This window comes from Cyrtonyx montezumae, unplaced genomic scaffold, assembly GCF_038088225.1.
Source record: "Cyrtonyx montezumae isolate F1298 unplaced genomic scaffold, pur_monq_1.0 scaffold_19, whole genome shotgun sequence".
NCBI classification, from domain to species: Eukaryota; Metazoa; Chordata; class Aves; order Galliformes; family Odontophoridae; genus Cyrtonyx; species Cyrtonyx montezumae.
Window position 1 is genome coordinate 2,503,193 of NW_027071925.1, and position 16,656 is coordinate 2,519,848.

General features: G+C 38.2%; 1 protein-coding gene across 2 annotated transcripts in view; it reads right to left on the reverse strand.

The window, feature by feature from the left end:
• The window catches only part of TBCD (tubulin folding cofactor D), a 106,305-nt gene that overhangs the window by 33,610 nt on the left and 56,039 nt on the right, over window positions 1-16,656 (reverse strand). For both annotated transcript variants that reach the window (XM_065735158.1, XM_065735159.1), the window contains exons 16-22: window positions 13,550-13,579; window positions 10,280-10,365; window positions 6,871-6,951; window positions 6,106-6,179; window positions 5,080-5,197; window positions 4,076-4,136; window positions 3,615-3,637 (exon numbers count right to left, since the gene is read on the reverse strand). In XM_065735158.1, coding sequence (XP_065591230.1) covers window positions 3,615-3,637; window positions 4,076-4,136; window positions 5,080-5,197; window positions 6,106-6,179; window positions 6,871-6,951; window positions 10,280-10,365; window positions 13,550-13,579 — 473 coding nt within the window. The remainder of the gene's footprint in view (window positions 1-3,614; window positions 3,638-4,075; window positions 4,137-5,079; window positions 5,198-6,105; window positions 6,180-6,870; window positions 6,952-10,279; window positions 10,366-13,549; window positions 13,580-16,656) is intronic.

A 16,656-nucleotide genomic window follows, 5' to 3' on the forward strand; every position in this document is an offset into this window, starting at 1 on the left:
GTTTTCCCAGTGACTTCAACTGGTTGCAAAAAATTTTTTATCTTACAGCTCTTTCAGGTGAACGAAACTATATAGCACAAAGCATTACTTTGCAACAAGAAAAAAACAGTAGAAAACAGCAATGGATGTCTCACACAACACCCTTTTTTACATGCTCATCCTTCTCAGCCCACAATATTTCATAAGGCATAGCACCACCATCCAGATAGAAAAAAAAATACAAAAGCATCTGTATTTTTTCCAGTGATACCTCGAGCGATCCCTTCAGAACATAGGATGGCACGAACTCCTCGAACCACCATGTTACTGGATGCAAAAAGTAGTTTAAACTTGGAAGATTAAGATGAACCTTGTTGCAAAGTTATTTCCTTGCTTACTTCCTGACGAAGCTTCTACATCCAAAAATCTCTTTTGCATCAATGACCACCAAGAAACACGTCTGCCCTGAAACCATCAAGATTTGCTGCAACCTTAAAGGTCTTTGCAATGAGAGAAGCTTTCCTTTCACCAGGTACTGGCCAGCACCTACAGGCTGCCCTACTCTTGGAAAGGCTCAAACACTGAAGATGACCATCCAACTTACACTGGTTACTATGTAAAATAAAGTTTGCTGCCTGGCCATAGCTGACATGGATATGCAGAAGCTGGCTGTGTGTGTACTACAGGAACGAGACCAGAGAAAAACCCAGCATGCAGCACACTGCACCGACTGCATCACCAGTGTGGGAGTTGCCAATAAACACAGTGCTTACTGTCACAGGCAGTTCTGATGTGAACCCTGAAGGCCCAACAACAGCCCATGTGCTGAAATACACAAGGGAAATGCAGCCACCTGGGAGAAATGCAGTCAATCTGTCTGCAGCACTTCCATCTCCAGCCCTCAATTATCTTGTTACAACAATCCTGTGTGCTAAGACCTATACTGCCAGCCTCAGACATGGCTACAAGAAAGGAGACAGGAAGTACTACACATTACTCAGGCAGATATACAGTGAAGAATCGTATATCAGATGATGCATTTTAAAAGAATCTTAATAAAAACAATCCTTGAGAACTCTTCAGTACTGAGAACTAGCACAAGATCTTAGATGCATTACACAAGTGTCTGCTTCAAGAAAAGATTCCATGCTGGTTCAACAAAAGCACACTGAAAAGCAGGCATTAGGGTTAGCAGCCATGTGCTTTTGTCTCAAGTTCTCATGTACAAAAGCAATGTTTAAAGGAAAAGTCCTTTTTTGTTTAATATATCTAACACAGTCCATAAAGCACAAAACAGACCAATACTCTATGCGCCATGGTTTGCATGGCTTCCCTGACCTGCTATAATTAGTGATCATTTAATATGGAAAACCAGGCCCACTGTGCAATACTCAGCTGGAGGTGCATATGCAAATGTTTAAAGCAACCAACTCCTCAGGACAAACCTGTGCATCAAATGTGTCAGAAACAGAGCTCATGGAAGGAAGTACACAGTGGATGTGCCTGGACTTGTATTCTCCTATTTCAGCACACTGCTGTAAGTCCAGAAAAACACTTTACAGGAAAACAGAAAGATACCAACATTTTTCAAAGACAGTAGTAAGACAGAGAACAAGACTTCCTTTCAGTCAGCATTAACAAATTTGATTAACTTCAGATGTACCCAAAGAGAGACTGTGCAGTGTAACTTAAAACTTCACCTGTGTCTTGTCTGAAGGAAAATTCATGGACATTATTCAAATCAAGTTAAAGGTATTACAAGAGATGCTGAACGAAGTAGGAGGGATAGCTGAATGAAGGTATCCATTACAGTGCTGTGGCTTTAGCTTTTTTGACTTGAGCTTCTCAGGGTTCCAATGGAGTCCTAAGCAGCAGTCAGCATCATCACAGCCCACCTGCAGCTCAACATCTACAGTTTATCAGAAGATAAATTTATGAATTGATCTAAACAGGAATTTGTATGCTTTTGCTTTCTTACAGGCCAAAGTAGTTCATGAAAATAGCTTGATCAACACACTGAAATCTGCGTAATACAGAAAGATGGCTGTTTTATTCCCAGAAGTGAAAGCAAAAGGTCTCAATCAGTTGAGAAATGTGACCCCAGAGCTTTTGTTACGGGAGTTTAAAAACTAGAAACCCAAATAAAACACAGGGGTTTTCAACATTCCTGTAAGCCATCATTAAACTGAAAATTCCCAGTAGCAATTTCTCAAATGGAAATCTTTGGAATATTACGTGCAATAATTACTCATCATGAAACAAGTTGGGCTTGTTTCACTAAATGCTTGCCCAGCAATACTCAAATGGCTGTTTTGTTTTTATAACCTAGTTTATTTTTCTTGTCCAATCTTAATATGCATGCCAATATTTTAAAACATGGATTATAGCAGACATCTGTGTCTCTGCCCAACTATTAGAGTAAACAGCAGTGAATCAATTTTGCTTGGAGTTGAACTTTAAGTCTTATCTAGGACGAAAACATTTCTGTAGGCATCTTATAAATACCATTAAGTGCAAGAAGTGCACATTATGACAAAAACAAATTACACTCAAGCTCCACCCTGACATTAAAGAATTTATGGGAGCCAAGACAGCCACCCACAAAGACACTAATATACAGTATCAGCATGAAAACCATCCTCCCCTGCAAGCTAGCTTTGGAATGGAGGTTTCACATCAATGCATACAGCTGTGAAAAAAGTAAATGTGTACACTTTTATTCAGAAAGTTTGAGAACGTGAAGACTTACATAAAAATGATTTAATGTATAAATAAAAATTACACAAAAAAGCTAGTTAGGATCCTACTGTTCTACCATCTACAGGTACATCACGTGTAAAGAAGTGAATTAGATTAACGCCTAAAAACTCCAACAGTTTGTCAGTTAAAGAAAAAACTCATTTGAATATTGAATCATTAGAGAATAAAAGTCCTTAATTATGTTTTGAATTCCTTAAATTTATGACTAAAGCCTTAAGTCACATACCAGTTTTAATTCACCTTTATTTAACAGTTACGTAGGCAAGTTCCCTTTTACTTCCTGGAAGCTTCAATAAATAGGAACAACTCAGTGAAAGCTCATTTACATTTTCTTTGGCTCAAGAATTAAAAATTATATAGAACCTTTTGTAATACTTCTGGCCTACTCATTACACAGGATTCTAGAATTTAGCTAGAAGCTCCTTTTAAAAAGAAAAAGCCATACTAACTTTGTAGTGACAGGTCATTTCTACCATACAGATACTGTAGTACAGGTGAATAATAGGAAAGAAATCCATTAGGCACTGCTGGAGCCATGGCTTAGTGCCATATTGTTTCACATTCTTTCCTTTCTTTAACTGTCTCTATCACAGTGTTGAGACCAGTACTTACCACTTTCCCATTAATCTAACATGCCTGTAAGTCACACACTCTAAACTCCCCATACATTATAAAAACAGCACTGGTCTCTGTAATAGGTAGACAAAGCCAAAGGAATGCATGTGCTTGCATTCTGATGAGCTGTGATACGCTGGCAGCCTGTGTGAGGTGTAACTAATACAAAACCACCCCCCACCCTTGATGCTACTGTTTTCATTAGTCTGACTGATACCCTCCAGTACATAAAATAATTTTGCTTCAGTCCATTTTCTTACCTGTACAACTGTCGACTGCAAAGCTGGGGGGAAAGAAGCACAAGAACATTTAGGGAGTTACTGTGGAATAAGTGTGTCATTTTTACTCCTCACACACAGTGTCTACATACCATGTACTACATTTAACACTTTTATAAAGCATTGTATTTCTTCATTCCAAATCCTAGCTGCCTTTGCTCTGTCTTTTTAAAATACATTTGTTTTCCATATTTGGCCCTTTAAAAATAGCTACACACTATGCTGACTGAAAATTGAAAGCATTTGTCAGCTACTGTTGAAGAGTAAAAGTAAGAACATTTATCAAACAACCTCCTGGACTATGTGTCCAGATTCATATTTGCAAGATCGTTTACTTTTGTCAGGTAGAAGAAAAAGGTGGAGAATAATAACTGTCTTAATTACAAATATTTCTATAAATATAACATGCCACACTACAAAATACATTAATTCTTGCTACAAACCTCTTGGTGAATTTGCTTTAGTCCCTCCAAAGATTCTCCACTGAAATAGTGTGTTAGAGATCTGCAAAGATATAGTTTGTTTTTTTTAATCTGGTTGCCAAGTCATCCTCAGAGGTTTTTGTTTTTTTTTTTCAACAGAAAGATGCAATACTTAACTTTACACATCAATTTTAGATATCTTTGTATAAATTGATAAGAATGTTCTTAGAAGTAAAACAAAATGTTAGTCAGAGTAATTACTCAAGGTTTACCTGAAAAAAGTCATTTATTTAAATATATGTTCTTCAGAGTATATATACATACACACCCATGACTGCTGCAGAACGGCATTTTCAGTGAAGTCTGCGTTTTGGGATTTTATCATCCACTGCTTTGATCTTAAACAGCTGTTCATCACTACTTATTTTTTATTAATTCAAACCATTACAAAATCCTACCACAAAGCAGCTTCCAAATTCTAGTTCTGCAATAATGATTTCAACCATTTTTCACAAATGATTCAGAAAGAAAAAGGTAAATGACTTTTCTTTAACCACAACACTAAAGCAAAGACAACTCCAAATAATTCTGTCAGTTATTCTGGGTTTATCTCCTAATTGTAATATGAGTTTTTGTGTGTATACATAACACCCCTACCCATTCAGCAGCAATATTTAACTCAGTTCAACAGGTTATTTCTTTAAAGAAGAGAGACTGCCCCATCACCAGGAAGACAAAATAAAAGGGAAGGGCTGCTGGGAGGGGTTGGTTAATCAGTGGTTGGTATCTTTGAATTCTCCAAGTAAGGCAATAAATGATCTCACATTTCTAATGATGAATTTAGACTTCAGTATGCAGCATCACCAAATAAATTGTGAAGGCTTGGCAAGACTGATCATTATCATACAAAAATTCAGTTGAATAGATGTTCAATAAGATGGGATTTCAACAATTACACTCAGGAAGCTTTCAATAGATCAGACATGAAAGGAAAATGTATAGTGAAGATAATCTTGCATTTATACCTATTATTCTCTTCTGCTAGTTTACACAACGCATGGGTGATCTCAGCACAGGCAAGAATTGCCCCGTGGCGTGTGTGCAGATCTATGCCCACTGATAAAGGCAGCAGTTTTGGCAAAACTGAAAGAGATTAAATAATTATTTTATTTAAACAAGGCATATTGACAGATTACAGTTCTAAATGTAAACACGTTGGCCTAGAAATAACATGAGAAAACCATTTCTTGAAAGTCTGGCCAATAAATCCTCATCACTATCTGAAAAAAAAATTTTAAGTAAATTCTGAACAAGCATACTAAACTATACCTACAAAGGTCACACTTATAACTAGCTCCATGTTTGGAGTCAATAAAAAAATATGCTTGCTATGATACATTAGGTTGGCTGAGCAGTAGAGAAAATGAGGCTTGTAGCTACTAGTTTTACTTCCATGTAAACTGACCCTACCTCTTCCCTAACCCCCTCAATGGAGTCTAGGTAATATCCGTAAGGGTTTCAGCTGCTGTCTTGCATGCATAACAGAAAGCAGCTAGTACATCCTTGGAATCTTGAGTACGCCAAGCAATTCTGAATTCATGCTAAGAAACCTTTGATTCCATACACAGCAGTCAAAAGAATTCCCCTGAAGATGTCAGACTGAACAAGATAAAACAGATTTGTTCTCCCATCCCCGTTGTTATGACATCAATATATCAACAAAACAAAACTAGGAATTTGAAGGCTAGTAGCCTGAATTGCTGCAACGAATCTACACCCATTTGTTCATCACACAGAGGTGCAGTCCTGTGTAATCAGGCTACAAATGACTAGTCCCTAGATTAAAACCATCCAGTGCTTTTCAACAAGTTTGCATGAAAATTGAAAGCTGGTAAAGTTATCAGTGTCAATACACTGTATTAAGTTGTAGGGAAAATCTTATTTTTTATTAAGTCATGGTGTCTGTTTAAGTCATTGTAATGATTTTTTTGTTACATAAGCTCAAATGCTTGGTATGACACACTATGGAGAACATGTTATGTGTTACCTACCCACATTTGCCATGTACTCAGGAGCCCGTGGGGTAAGGTTATGCAGAGCCTTGGTTGAAAGTTCTCGAATAGCACTGATGATGCAAAAAAAAAAAAAAGAAAAATATGTTCAGGAAGGGAATCCTGTCCACAATCAGATAAAGACCCCAGAAATATTGAAGAATATAGTATTTGCTGTTCATCTTACCCTTCCTCTCGTTAAAAAAAAAAAAAAAACATCCAATAAAACAACCCAGCAGACCAAACAGACAGCCTACAGCTAGCTTTTAGCTATATGAATAGAACTTATTGCTGAAAGAGACAAAGAAAAACATACTGGATGGTAGAACCTGAGGGCTCGTTCTGTGCATTGGCAGGGACACTGCAGTAAACTATCATTATTTCTCGTGATGCAAACTATTATCAGCACTGATATAATCTCATCTGTGTTATATGTACATGTTTTAATCTTCACAAACATTGAATATGACTAAGCTCTATCTCCACGCATGAAATCAACTTTAATTATTATAATTGTATGGTGATGGTGTTTACCCCTCACTTACACTATATACCATATAAATGTATTTTATTAATCTATTAACAGATTGAGGTCATGGCAAAAAGTCAAAATTCATAAACACATTTTAAGTGACAATGTGCTAGGAGGTATGGGTAACATTTACTACTTCTTGCCCAGTTTCCAGCAAATAGCATACAAAACATACTTTATATGCAGAAAAATCAGTTCCTGGATGTGAGCATAATTAGACTTTATGAACTTACCTATCCCAGTGGTTAATCTTCATGTTAACTAAATGATCTATCATTGGTTGTGTATACTCAGGAAAGCCAGCAATATACACACTGAAAAAGAAGGTTTATATGACAAGAGTACAGAATCAACATACGTGGTTATTTTAATACAAGCTGCTCCAAAGATGAAAATCCTCCAGTTTAAGACAATGAAATAACTGTTTAATCATGCCTTATCGTAGATGAGATGCAGCCAAATAAAATAATACAATGATCATCACATTACAAGCACTGTCAAATATTTAAACCACATTTGCAAAAGTTTTTCACATTCTCTTAAAAAGCACTACACCAACAAAAAGCTTGACAGCAATGACAAGCAAAAATAAATACACAGTTCCCATTGTTATATTCCAGAAAACTGAGTTTATATTAACACCCATAATAATTTTTTAGATTGGAAAAATGCGTGCTAACATGTAAGCCAAATGACAGAGTAAAATTAAATTATAGAAATGTGCTTTATCTTCCTAAACACAACGATTCAAAGTTGAGAAACTGTTTTCTATTTTTCTTTTTAAAAATCAAACATACAAAAAGTTAATTATGACAAAAACATACTAAAGGTGCAAAGTCAGGGCCTAAGATGTGAAGAAATGCCAGAAGTAATTAGCTAGGCAGACAGGGTAACTATCTGACTGTACAGCCCCACTGGCTTTCCAGACTTCAGAAGCATCTGCTGTTGGAAGCTAAGGTCAACAGAAGCCAAGTGAATTGTCTTCTCACTACATCTGATGTAATTACAATAGTCTTGGAAAGCTAAACCACCAGTAGAATGTGTTTGTGTCAAGATGGCATGCACACAAGGACAACATTTGGGACACATGAATCAGCTTAATTTCACCTTTTTGTGTGATGTACTTCTCAACTTTAATAGCGTTCCATAAATACATGCAGTTAGAAACAAAAGTAGAAACTACATACTGGTGCATGTTAATGCACTAATATCTATGTAATTCACAAGAAGAACAGTAGTCCTTAAATCCACAGCACAGACCTCAGCCACCTGAGCCAGCACAACACAAAAGTACCACCGAGGGAGATGAGACACAATCTGCCAGCAGAGAAGTGGCCAAATTCATTGTTCTTCTGTTCCAATGTAAAGATTTTTCTGCTCCTTTCTATTTAGTTTGTGAACCTACCTATCCCAGTGGTTAATCTTCATGTTAACTAAAGGATTCCTTAACTCTATTTTAACACAGCCCAGAACTCCTGAAATCACAGCCTCTTTAATCCCAGTTCATACAAAGTCGGAGTAGGTTTCCTCTGCCTTCACTCCCATCAACAGCTTAACAGATTCTAGCTGAGCCTTCCAAAGAACTTCTGGCAAAGCCTCCAGAAGACAACTGGTATGAAAACTTGTGCAAAAATACATAAATTCTGAAGGATATAAGTAACATACACACACATACATAGCTCGTATATCTAATCAGGCCTTTACAGCCCCAAGTAGATTCACTAACACAGACTTTCACAAATGCATGGTTTCCTTTCACACAGTGGCATCACAATGACACACACAGTGTCTCAGGACTGGTTTTTATCATGGTCAGGGAGAGACAGCTGAAGATTCCACATGTGCAATATGAACCCCAACTAGCTTTTTTCCAGCTACATAAACAATTTCACCACCCAAAGGCATACTGATCCAAAAGGTCCATTTTTTCCTACCACATCATAAGGATATGTGTTTTCTGTGCAGCCAAATATATGCTTACGTGCTTTTGCTTTGATGTTAACTCAGACAAAAATAAGGAAATAATTAAGTATTGACCCAAATAATTATATCCTGTTTGAAAAGCAACATGGTGAAGATTGTAGCAAGTAATGTAATGGATGAGATAACAAATGATTTACAAAGAGCTAGATTAACAACACTGAATTTGGTCTCAAGGAACCATGGGACGAACTGCACATTCCTACAAAAACCCTCCAAATCACAATAAAGAAATAAATGTACACATGAGACACAAACTCACAATTCGGCTCTGAAGAAGTAGGGACAACATAACCTTCAAACTAAAATTGCAGAAGAGAGTAAATGAAAACGGTGTGTGCCAATTTTGCATATTGTCTATTTTTTTTTACTACTATAGGAAGCCACACTTCCTGAAGTCCCAGGGGCACTCTGGCAGTGCAGGGCAGCAGTGCACACCAAGCCTTGCGTGTGCCCAGCCCTGCTCAGCAGGCAGGAGTGCTGGGAAGAGTGTGGGAGGAGGGTGTGGAGCATGGAAGGAAAGACAGTAGGTGAGAGGTGAGGACAGGCACAGACCAGAGTGATTATCCACAAAAGGGACAAGATGGAGGTGGAAAAATGAATTAAAAAAAAAAGTCAGGGAGGCAGAGGCATTCAGAGCCAAGTATCTTAAATAAAATAAAAGAAGTTCATTAGAAGCTATGAAGCTGAAAAGGAAGCAGACCCCCATCATGTTTGCTGTTTCTATTCTCAAAGGATCAAATCTTTCTGAACCTTTCTAACCTGATGGCTTCTGCAAGCAACTCAGCTCCATGGGCCATGTATCTCACCTATCTTAGGAAGGCCTGAGTCACCCTCTGTAGGTGCCGGCCTCTCTGCACTGCCTACAGAGAGACCAGACAGCAAGGCTAGACTGCCTGTCTTAGGCAGACAACTGAAGTTAGGACCCAGCCCTCAGACTTTTTCATCTTCTCATGAGGAAGTGCAGTCTTTGGTTCATTCAGTCATCCTGTGCACAGAGCTTGCACCTCAAATCCCCTCACTTCGGCTTCCCTGCATTTGCAGCAAGCAGAGCAGAACAGCACAGCACTCCACCACAAGCCACTGACTTATACAGCACCACACCAGCACAGGCGCTTCCCACTACACTCTTTGCAGACTCCATGCTGCAGTCATCTGTTTGTTTTTTCAAAGTGGTTGCACACTGTGCTTAGCGTTTCACTGTGCTACCTAGGAGAAACACAACCATTAAGGTGCTATGCAGAGACAGCAAATTCAACAACGTTTTTAAAATGGACATAAGTTTGTTGCTGTACCAATTCTGGAGTCTTATCTGCAATTGTAACAGACACCATTTTGCTGCAGCTCTTCAAAATCCCCTCATCTCCTCTAGTCTCTACCTGCCCAGATAGATCTGTGATGCCCATTAATATTGCCCCTTGTCTGCCCCCTTGCCTTTCCCTCTATGAACAGACCACCCAGATGAGTTGGAGGAACACGGCAGTCACATTTTCACTACGTCTTAGGCACAATTAGCAGTTTGATGCAGAAAATAGAAAAAACAAAATTTCATTTATTAAAAGATAATAAATACAACAGTCAGTAAGGTCAAGCAGTCAGACAAGTATTTCAATAAATAAGAGAGATTCTTCATGTTTAGGAAAGCAAGTGCTCAGAACTTACCTTATAGTCAGGTAACAGTTCACTCTGTTACCAACAGCAAAGTAATCAGCTGCAGTGAGAATGTCTGTGCCATGTGGAAAAGTGCCCTATAAACAGTGCGTGGAAGAGGGGACAAAAAAAGAAAACATTAAAAAATGGAAAGAATTTCCTGAGTATGCAGCATATTGAAAATTACTTCCCAATACTGTCCAAGTACTGGAAAATACAATTCAATTTCTAATGTACACTTAAATCACTTGTACTGAAGATATAAAGGATATCAAATAGCAGAATGTCTCACTCCCCTTATAGGTCAACGATAAGCAAAGCAAACAGCAGCAGATAGCAAACCATGCAAGAGCAATTGAACACCCTCAGCTCGAATGCACAAATATATTTGGTGAATGCAGTATATATGCACAAAATGATCTCCCTACAAAGTTCAGATAAACACAAACACCTTTCTGGATTACAAAGGAACTCACTTCTGCTGGGAGCTTTGTGGGGTATAGAAGGAGAGATAAAGCACCAAAAAAAATTCCACAGCATGTAAAATAAATGGGAGTTCAATTATGTTTGTTTCTTACAAATATGCATCTGCTTTATGAGTTACTTGTTAATGAACCAGGAATTGATTATTTGTTTTTTTTAAAAAAAGAACACTGGTTCCTCGCAAAGCCCAACATGAGCTTCTGACATCAGTGCTCAAAAAACTCTGATATTGGACAATTAATTATAATTTATGTTGTCATCACCTAAAATTTGCCTTTTTAAAATACAAACAGCATAGTAAAGTGTCAGCTATTCAGAATTTTGATTGGTTATGACTAATTTAATATGGCGTTACGCAGTATGGCTGTGCTTTGGGATGGAGGAGGCAGCACAGCCTCCACAAGCCATAATTAAGTGCAAATGGAAAACAGCCAACTGAAAGACACTACGCTCATTTACAAAAGGGACAATCATATGATATTTAAGCAATAAGACTACGTGGAAGTACAGGTTCTGGACATGATACAGTTTGGTTTGTTTACAGTTCACTCATCCCTTCCACATGAGGTTACAGCCATGCAAAAATAGTAGAAAATATCTTTAGATCTAAGCCTGAATAATTAAAGCATCTAGTGCAAGCAGTGGGAAACTGTCAGTTAATGCAGAGGTCTTTTTCTGGGAAGCATACCACCAATTGCCCCCCCCCAGAAAAAAACAAGGCTTGTAATGTGACTGAAGCAAGGACAGACAGAATACTTATGGCTTATTCCAGCCACCATCTAAGAAAAGACCCAGTAACTCAATGAAACACTGATTAGGGAGAAAAACATACAAGAGAAATACCTAAACATGATTTGTAGCCAAACAAGATGCCATACCATGAAAGATGCTAGAACATATTGTTGCAAATGAGGAAAATCACAGCTAAACAATTTCTATTCTAGCTGCTAGTTGAACTGTGCTCTGTATAACTGGGCTGTAAGCATGCCACTTTGAGGCTGTCACACCACAGGTCACAGTGCCACAGTGTATGTCAGTGAGGCAGTGAAATTCCTGAAGCTGAGTTCAAGAGAACTGAAGTCACAACTTCAGACGATATGCCAACAGTCTCTATTCTGTCAAAATACTTAGAACTTACTTCTCCAATACATAGTTTGTATTATTAGATGTACGTACATTTATCGAGATTTATGCTAGAAAAATCTGAATTTTCCAGAGTTTTCCCTTACATTAAGTGTAAGGCTTATAAGGCTTATTTTTCTGAGGCCGTAAGTGCAACTTCTCAGATTCAGAATGTGTGGCATTGGAAAGGTGAAGCATGCAGCAACCAGGAAGCAAGCAAAGTCAACTTTTTTCTCCACCTATTTAGTACCAGCACTGTTATTTCAGAGGGAGAACATGTTTTAGCTTCTTCCAATTCAGAGAAAGGGTGACTCTTTCAACACATGATACCCAGGTGAAGTGCTACAGAGGGTGTATCCACTGATTAAGTAATCCTTTTCCTAGGCAGTAGGGAATGGTTCAATCAATACAACTTTTGAACTTCTACTGGAACCAGATAAGGGACTGACACTGCTCTTCATGCCATGGCAACGTATTACCATACCACAAACTCCTTTTTAAACACATTTCCTAAATTTGTTGGGTATTTCATCAGTATTAAAAATGTATCAAGCTAGCGTCATTAATTTCTGGTTGTAAACTAACTTAGACTGATCTCCACCTGCTAAGCAGTAAGAAAAAACCTCTACAAAACTGTTCCTATGGGAAATCATTTCTAAACCTACAACACTAGGAGCCCTGTCTCAGCTGGAAGTGTAGGCACAGTAAGGTGTTTACTTCATTCAGTGCCTCATGATGTGGAATGAGTAGGAGTTGCTTTGTGATGACTAACTCTAACCTCTCCAGAGCAGTAACTACAGACCCAGGGAAGAAGCAAGCTGGCTCCTACTTATCACAGACCTAGTTGGGTCAGGTCATCAAAAGTACTTACCCTCTTCCTGCTGGTCTTGCACCCTTTCTCTGCTATTAACCTAATTCTATCTAGAAATACATACAATACTTTAGGACACAGTGCTTAATAACTGTAGCTTTAAAGAAATAATACGCTGGCTTGTAACAGAGATCTTCAGGAATGATGTCTGGGAAAGCCAGACACAGCATTTTAACAAAGATCCCTTACAGAATTGAAATCCTCATCCTATTTGTTTCCCCAGCAAGTCTGCAAATCGAAGTTGTTTGACCCTTTCAACTACTTAAATGCAGCTAAGTCGCACACGAACCTACCACAACGCTTTTTTCAACAATCTTAGGTACTTCCAGAATTAACAGATTTCTAAAGAACTTTGCGTTGTGTTGAAGACTCTTGAGCCTAGCTTTGTTGTTACACCTCTAAATCCCAGCAAAGATTGTGAAGCACACTTGAGCTGTTCCATATCTGTTAAAAATTAAAAAGCCAGTGGAACAAAAGAATCATCAAAACTTGTGCCTTTCCTGCTTTAAGAGCACTGCAGTTTTACAAGGTGTAGAATGGCTGCTATTGTGCTGATTTTGCTTTTCCAAACAAGTTATAATGAACAGAAAACTCATTTTCTTCCCAAACCAGAACATTAAAATAAAACCCACATCTCAGGAAAACACTCCACAAGAACCTGTTTTCTGACAGTGAAACAAATATTTTGTAACCTTCTTCTGCTCCACTTCTCTGAAGCCACAGACTAATTCTGATTTGAGGTACGACACATTCACAGTAATCTCCAGGATACACTAATGAATGAAGATGCAGGGAAGTTACTGTACCTGTCTCCCAACATTCTCCTGGAAAGCAGCCTAAAGAACAGAGAACAAACACACCAAAACGAGTCAGGTTTGCTTTCTGATAAACACCAGATGATGAATTCAAAACACACAACAATATAAATGACCCATGGCTTTTCTTTTTTAAATAAAGTAAGCTTTGTTAATAGAACAAGCCCACAGGGCTTTTTTGTTTCAGCGTTTCTATGCTCTTCTGTTCTTAAAGTCGTATGTTGCATGACAGCAGTTTAAGAACACAAGTTTATTAAACTAGTCACACCCACAGGAGCGCTTCTGAGCACTGACACAAGGCTTTGCACTAGAATTGAAAGTCAATACCTGCAGACAACAGAAATTGAGACAGCTCACATTTGTGCAACGACTTCAACAGCACTGGATTATGGTAGGCAAAGTGTGATTCTTGGTCAATCAGTAATTCAGACAAATAATATTAAGAACACAGTACTTGTTGGAAAAACACAATCTAAAACCATGTTGAAACACTGACGTTACAAAACCTGAAGGCAAGATTCCCACGCATTTGTTGTGCTTTTGCATTGAAGAAACTCAAAATCCTGCCAATTTCAATATGACCCTCGAGTTTATCTCTCTAACATGCACTGTATATAGAATAAAATCCACTCCATACTCCACAAACCCCTACTACCCCTTGACATCTCTCACTCAAAAATCCTCCACTTTTCCTCAAAAAGAGATTTTTGTTGTACATGTGACTGTATATATCTACATTTTAACTCCTTTCAGAGAGAAGAAATCATTATTTGAACACTTTTCTTTTGTAATGCCTCTCTGTCTACAAACAAATCTCCAGGAAGGGACAGCATTTGCCACCTGACAACTGTATTCCATACACTGAAGTCCCAATCTTTTCTGAAATTGCCACAATAACTTTGTCAAATACGAGCTTCTCTATTTCCTACATAAATATGATACACATGGTAACCCACCTGCAAAAACAAAAGTTAAGCTCACCAAGGCATCATATTCTACATATAGAGCAAACACCCAGAACACAAGTGAAGCAAGGCCTCACGAAACCCGTCTCCCACTGCACTTCTGAGGTTAGGTCTGTTTAGCATAATGACTGCAGTTCCTGCAGACCTGCCCAGGCTAGTTCAGCTGCTGCTCACAGCACATCCATCTCAGGACAGCCAGCAAGGCCAGCTCTCAGCAGCTTCCCCTCCTCCTAGGCGGGCTCTGGAGCCCACCTTTACTGGTGCAGCAGTGCCCCAAGCTAGCTGCTTTAGGATCCCCTCAGGTAGCACTGCATGGGCTGTCCTCTGCAATGACTGCAATGTACATACACCCTTGGGCAACACATAAGGCAATCCTCCACAACAGGAACATAAGCTGCAGCAGTGCCCCAGACTTACTCATTATCGTATGCTGTAGCCCAGTTTCTGATGCCTCTTTTTCCCCACTCCTTACCTTTGTACCAACTTATGCCCACAGACAGTATCTGCAAGGGTATCTTTTCAAGTCATCCTCCATCATTAATTCCTTTTTGCATACACATAAGTTTTAGATCCCCACAGCTATGGAGACCCTTTTACTCAGTATTGGAAGGTTTCAGCAAGGATGTTGCACTGAACTACCATATCCAAGAGCTTTAAGAGTTTTATAGATTCATTACAATTTCTTTTAAAATACATACAGACAGGTGCATTACTGACATAAAACGTATAAAGGCTTTCTTTTGGTTAAGATCAAAAAATAAGATTGTTCTGGTTTCAGAACAAAGGAAGTTTCGATCTACTTGCAATATATCCCAGCACTAAAAAACTGGCAAAATCATTGGAGAGAGCTGTACAGGGGCCTGCACAAAATGCTGAAGCAAAACAGCTGTAGTAAAAACATATCTCACTACGTTTTTTTTATTTAACACTGGAATTTAAGAATTTCAGTATTATATCACCATTCAATTTTCTAACTCATTTAGCAAGATGAGCACAAAAGTGAAGAAGATCCAAGGCATGGCAGAAATGTTTAGGATTCACCGGATGTATTTTACACATCTAACTTACACCCAATTGAACAGTTTATCTATTAAAAAACACAGAACTTTAGTGACTACTTACAAAGGCAGTTGTTAGCATCGCCTTATGATAAATATATATCAATTTCAATTTAGGAGCTTTTCAGGAGAGTACTCAGTTTGCCTTGAAATGTTTTAAAGTACTACCAAATTCTCTAAGCCGTGATTTTAAGGAGCACCAAAAGCAAAAGGAAAGAAAACCTCTTCCTGAACACATCAGAGCAGAACAGAGACTTATCCAAGGTCTCTCATTCATGCAATCATTCTTTATAATGATTATTCATGAAAGAGTTGCAAAAGTCAGCTCAGAATGTTTTCAGAGCTTCCAAAGAACAGTCAGAACAGTCCTGTTTCATTCTCCCTGACCTCTGGGTTCAAAATATCTCTAGATGCTATTTTGTTTTATTGGTGCTCCAAGTTATAATACGTTGCATATTGTAATAAATGGAAAATCTAGTAAAACGTGTTGTTTATTTAAATATGTATTTAACTATGCAGTGACTGGGAATAATTAACACTCCCAGGTATTTTTCTTCAAAACTGTAATAATGCCTAGAAAACACAAAATGTTTCCTTGCCCAGCTTTCTAAAATGAGAAGGAAAAAAAAAGTTTACTACTTCCCTAACTATCCATCAAAACTATTGCAAATTCTGACTGGCATTAAATCAGAATGTACAAAATAAACAAACAAACAAACAAACCCTTTTTTGATTGGAAATAATAAAAGTGCAGAGCTTTTGATAGCCTGGTTTAAACTGGAAGAAGGAAGTGACATGGAAACGTCTGTGCTATATTTTGTACTCTGTAGAAACACAGAAGAAGATTCCATTGTCCCGCACCTAATGGTTTGTATAGTTCTCAGTTAAGCGCCTTTCAATTTTATCTAAGGATTTTCTTTGAGTAAAGTGACTTAAATAGCCAAGAATGGTAAATTCCAAAGTTCTGTAACACAGGAGCTGAACTCGGGAAGAAGTAGCTGAAGTTATTTGTCCCTCACACATTATGCAAAGAGTATGTGCTGTGAGTGCTCAGCAACCTGCAGCAGCTCAGCTC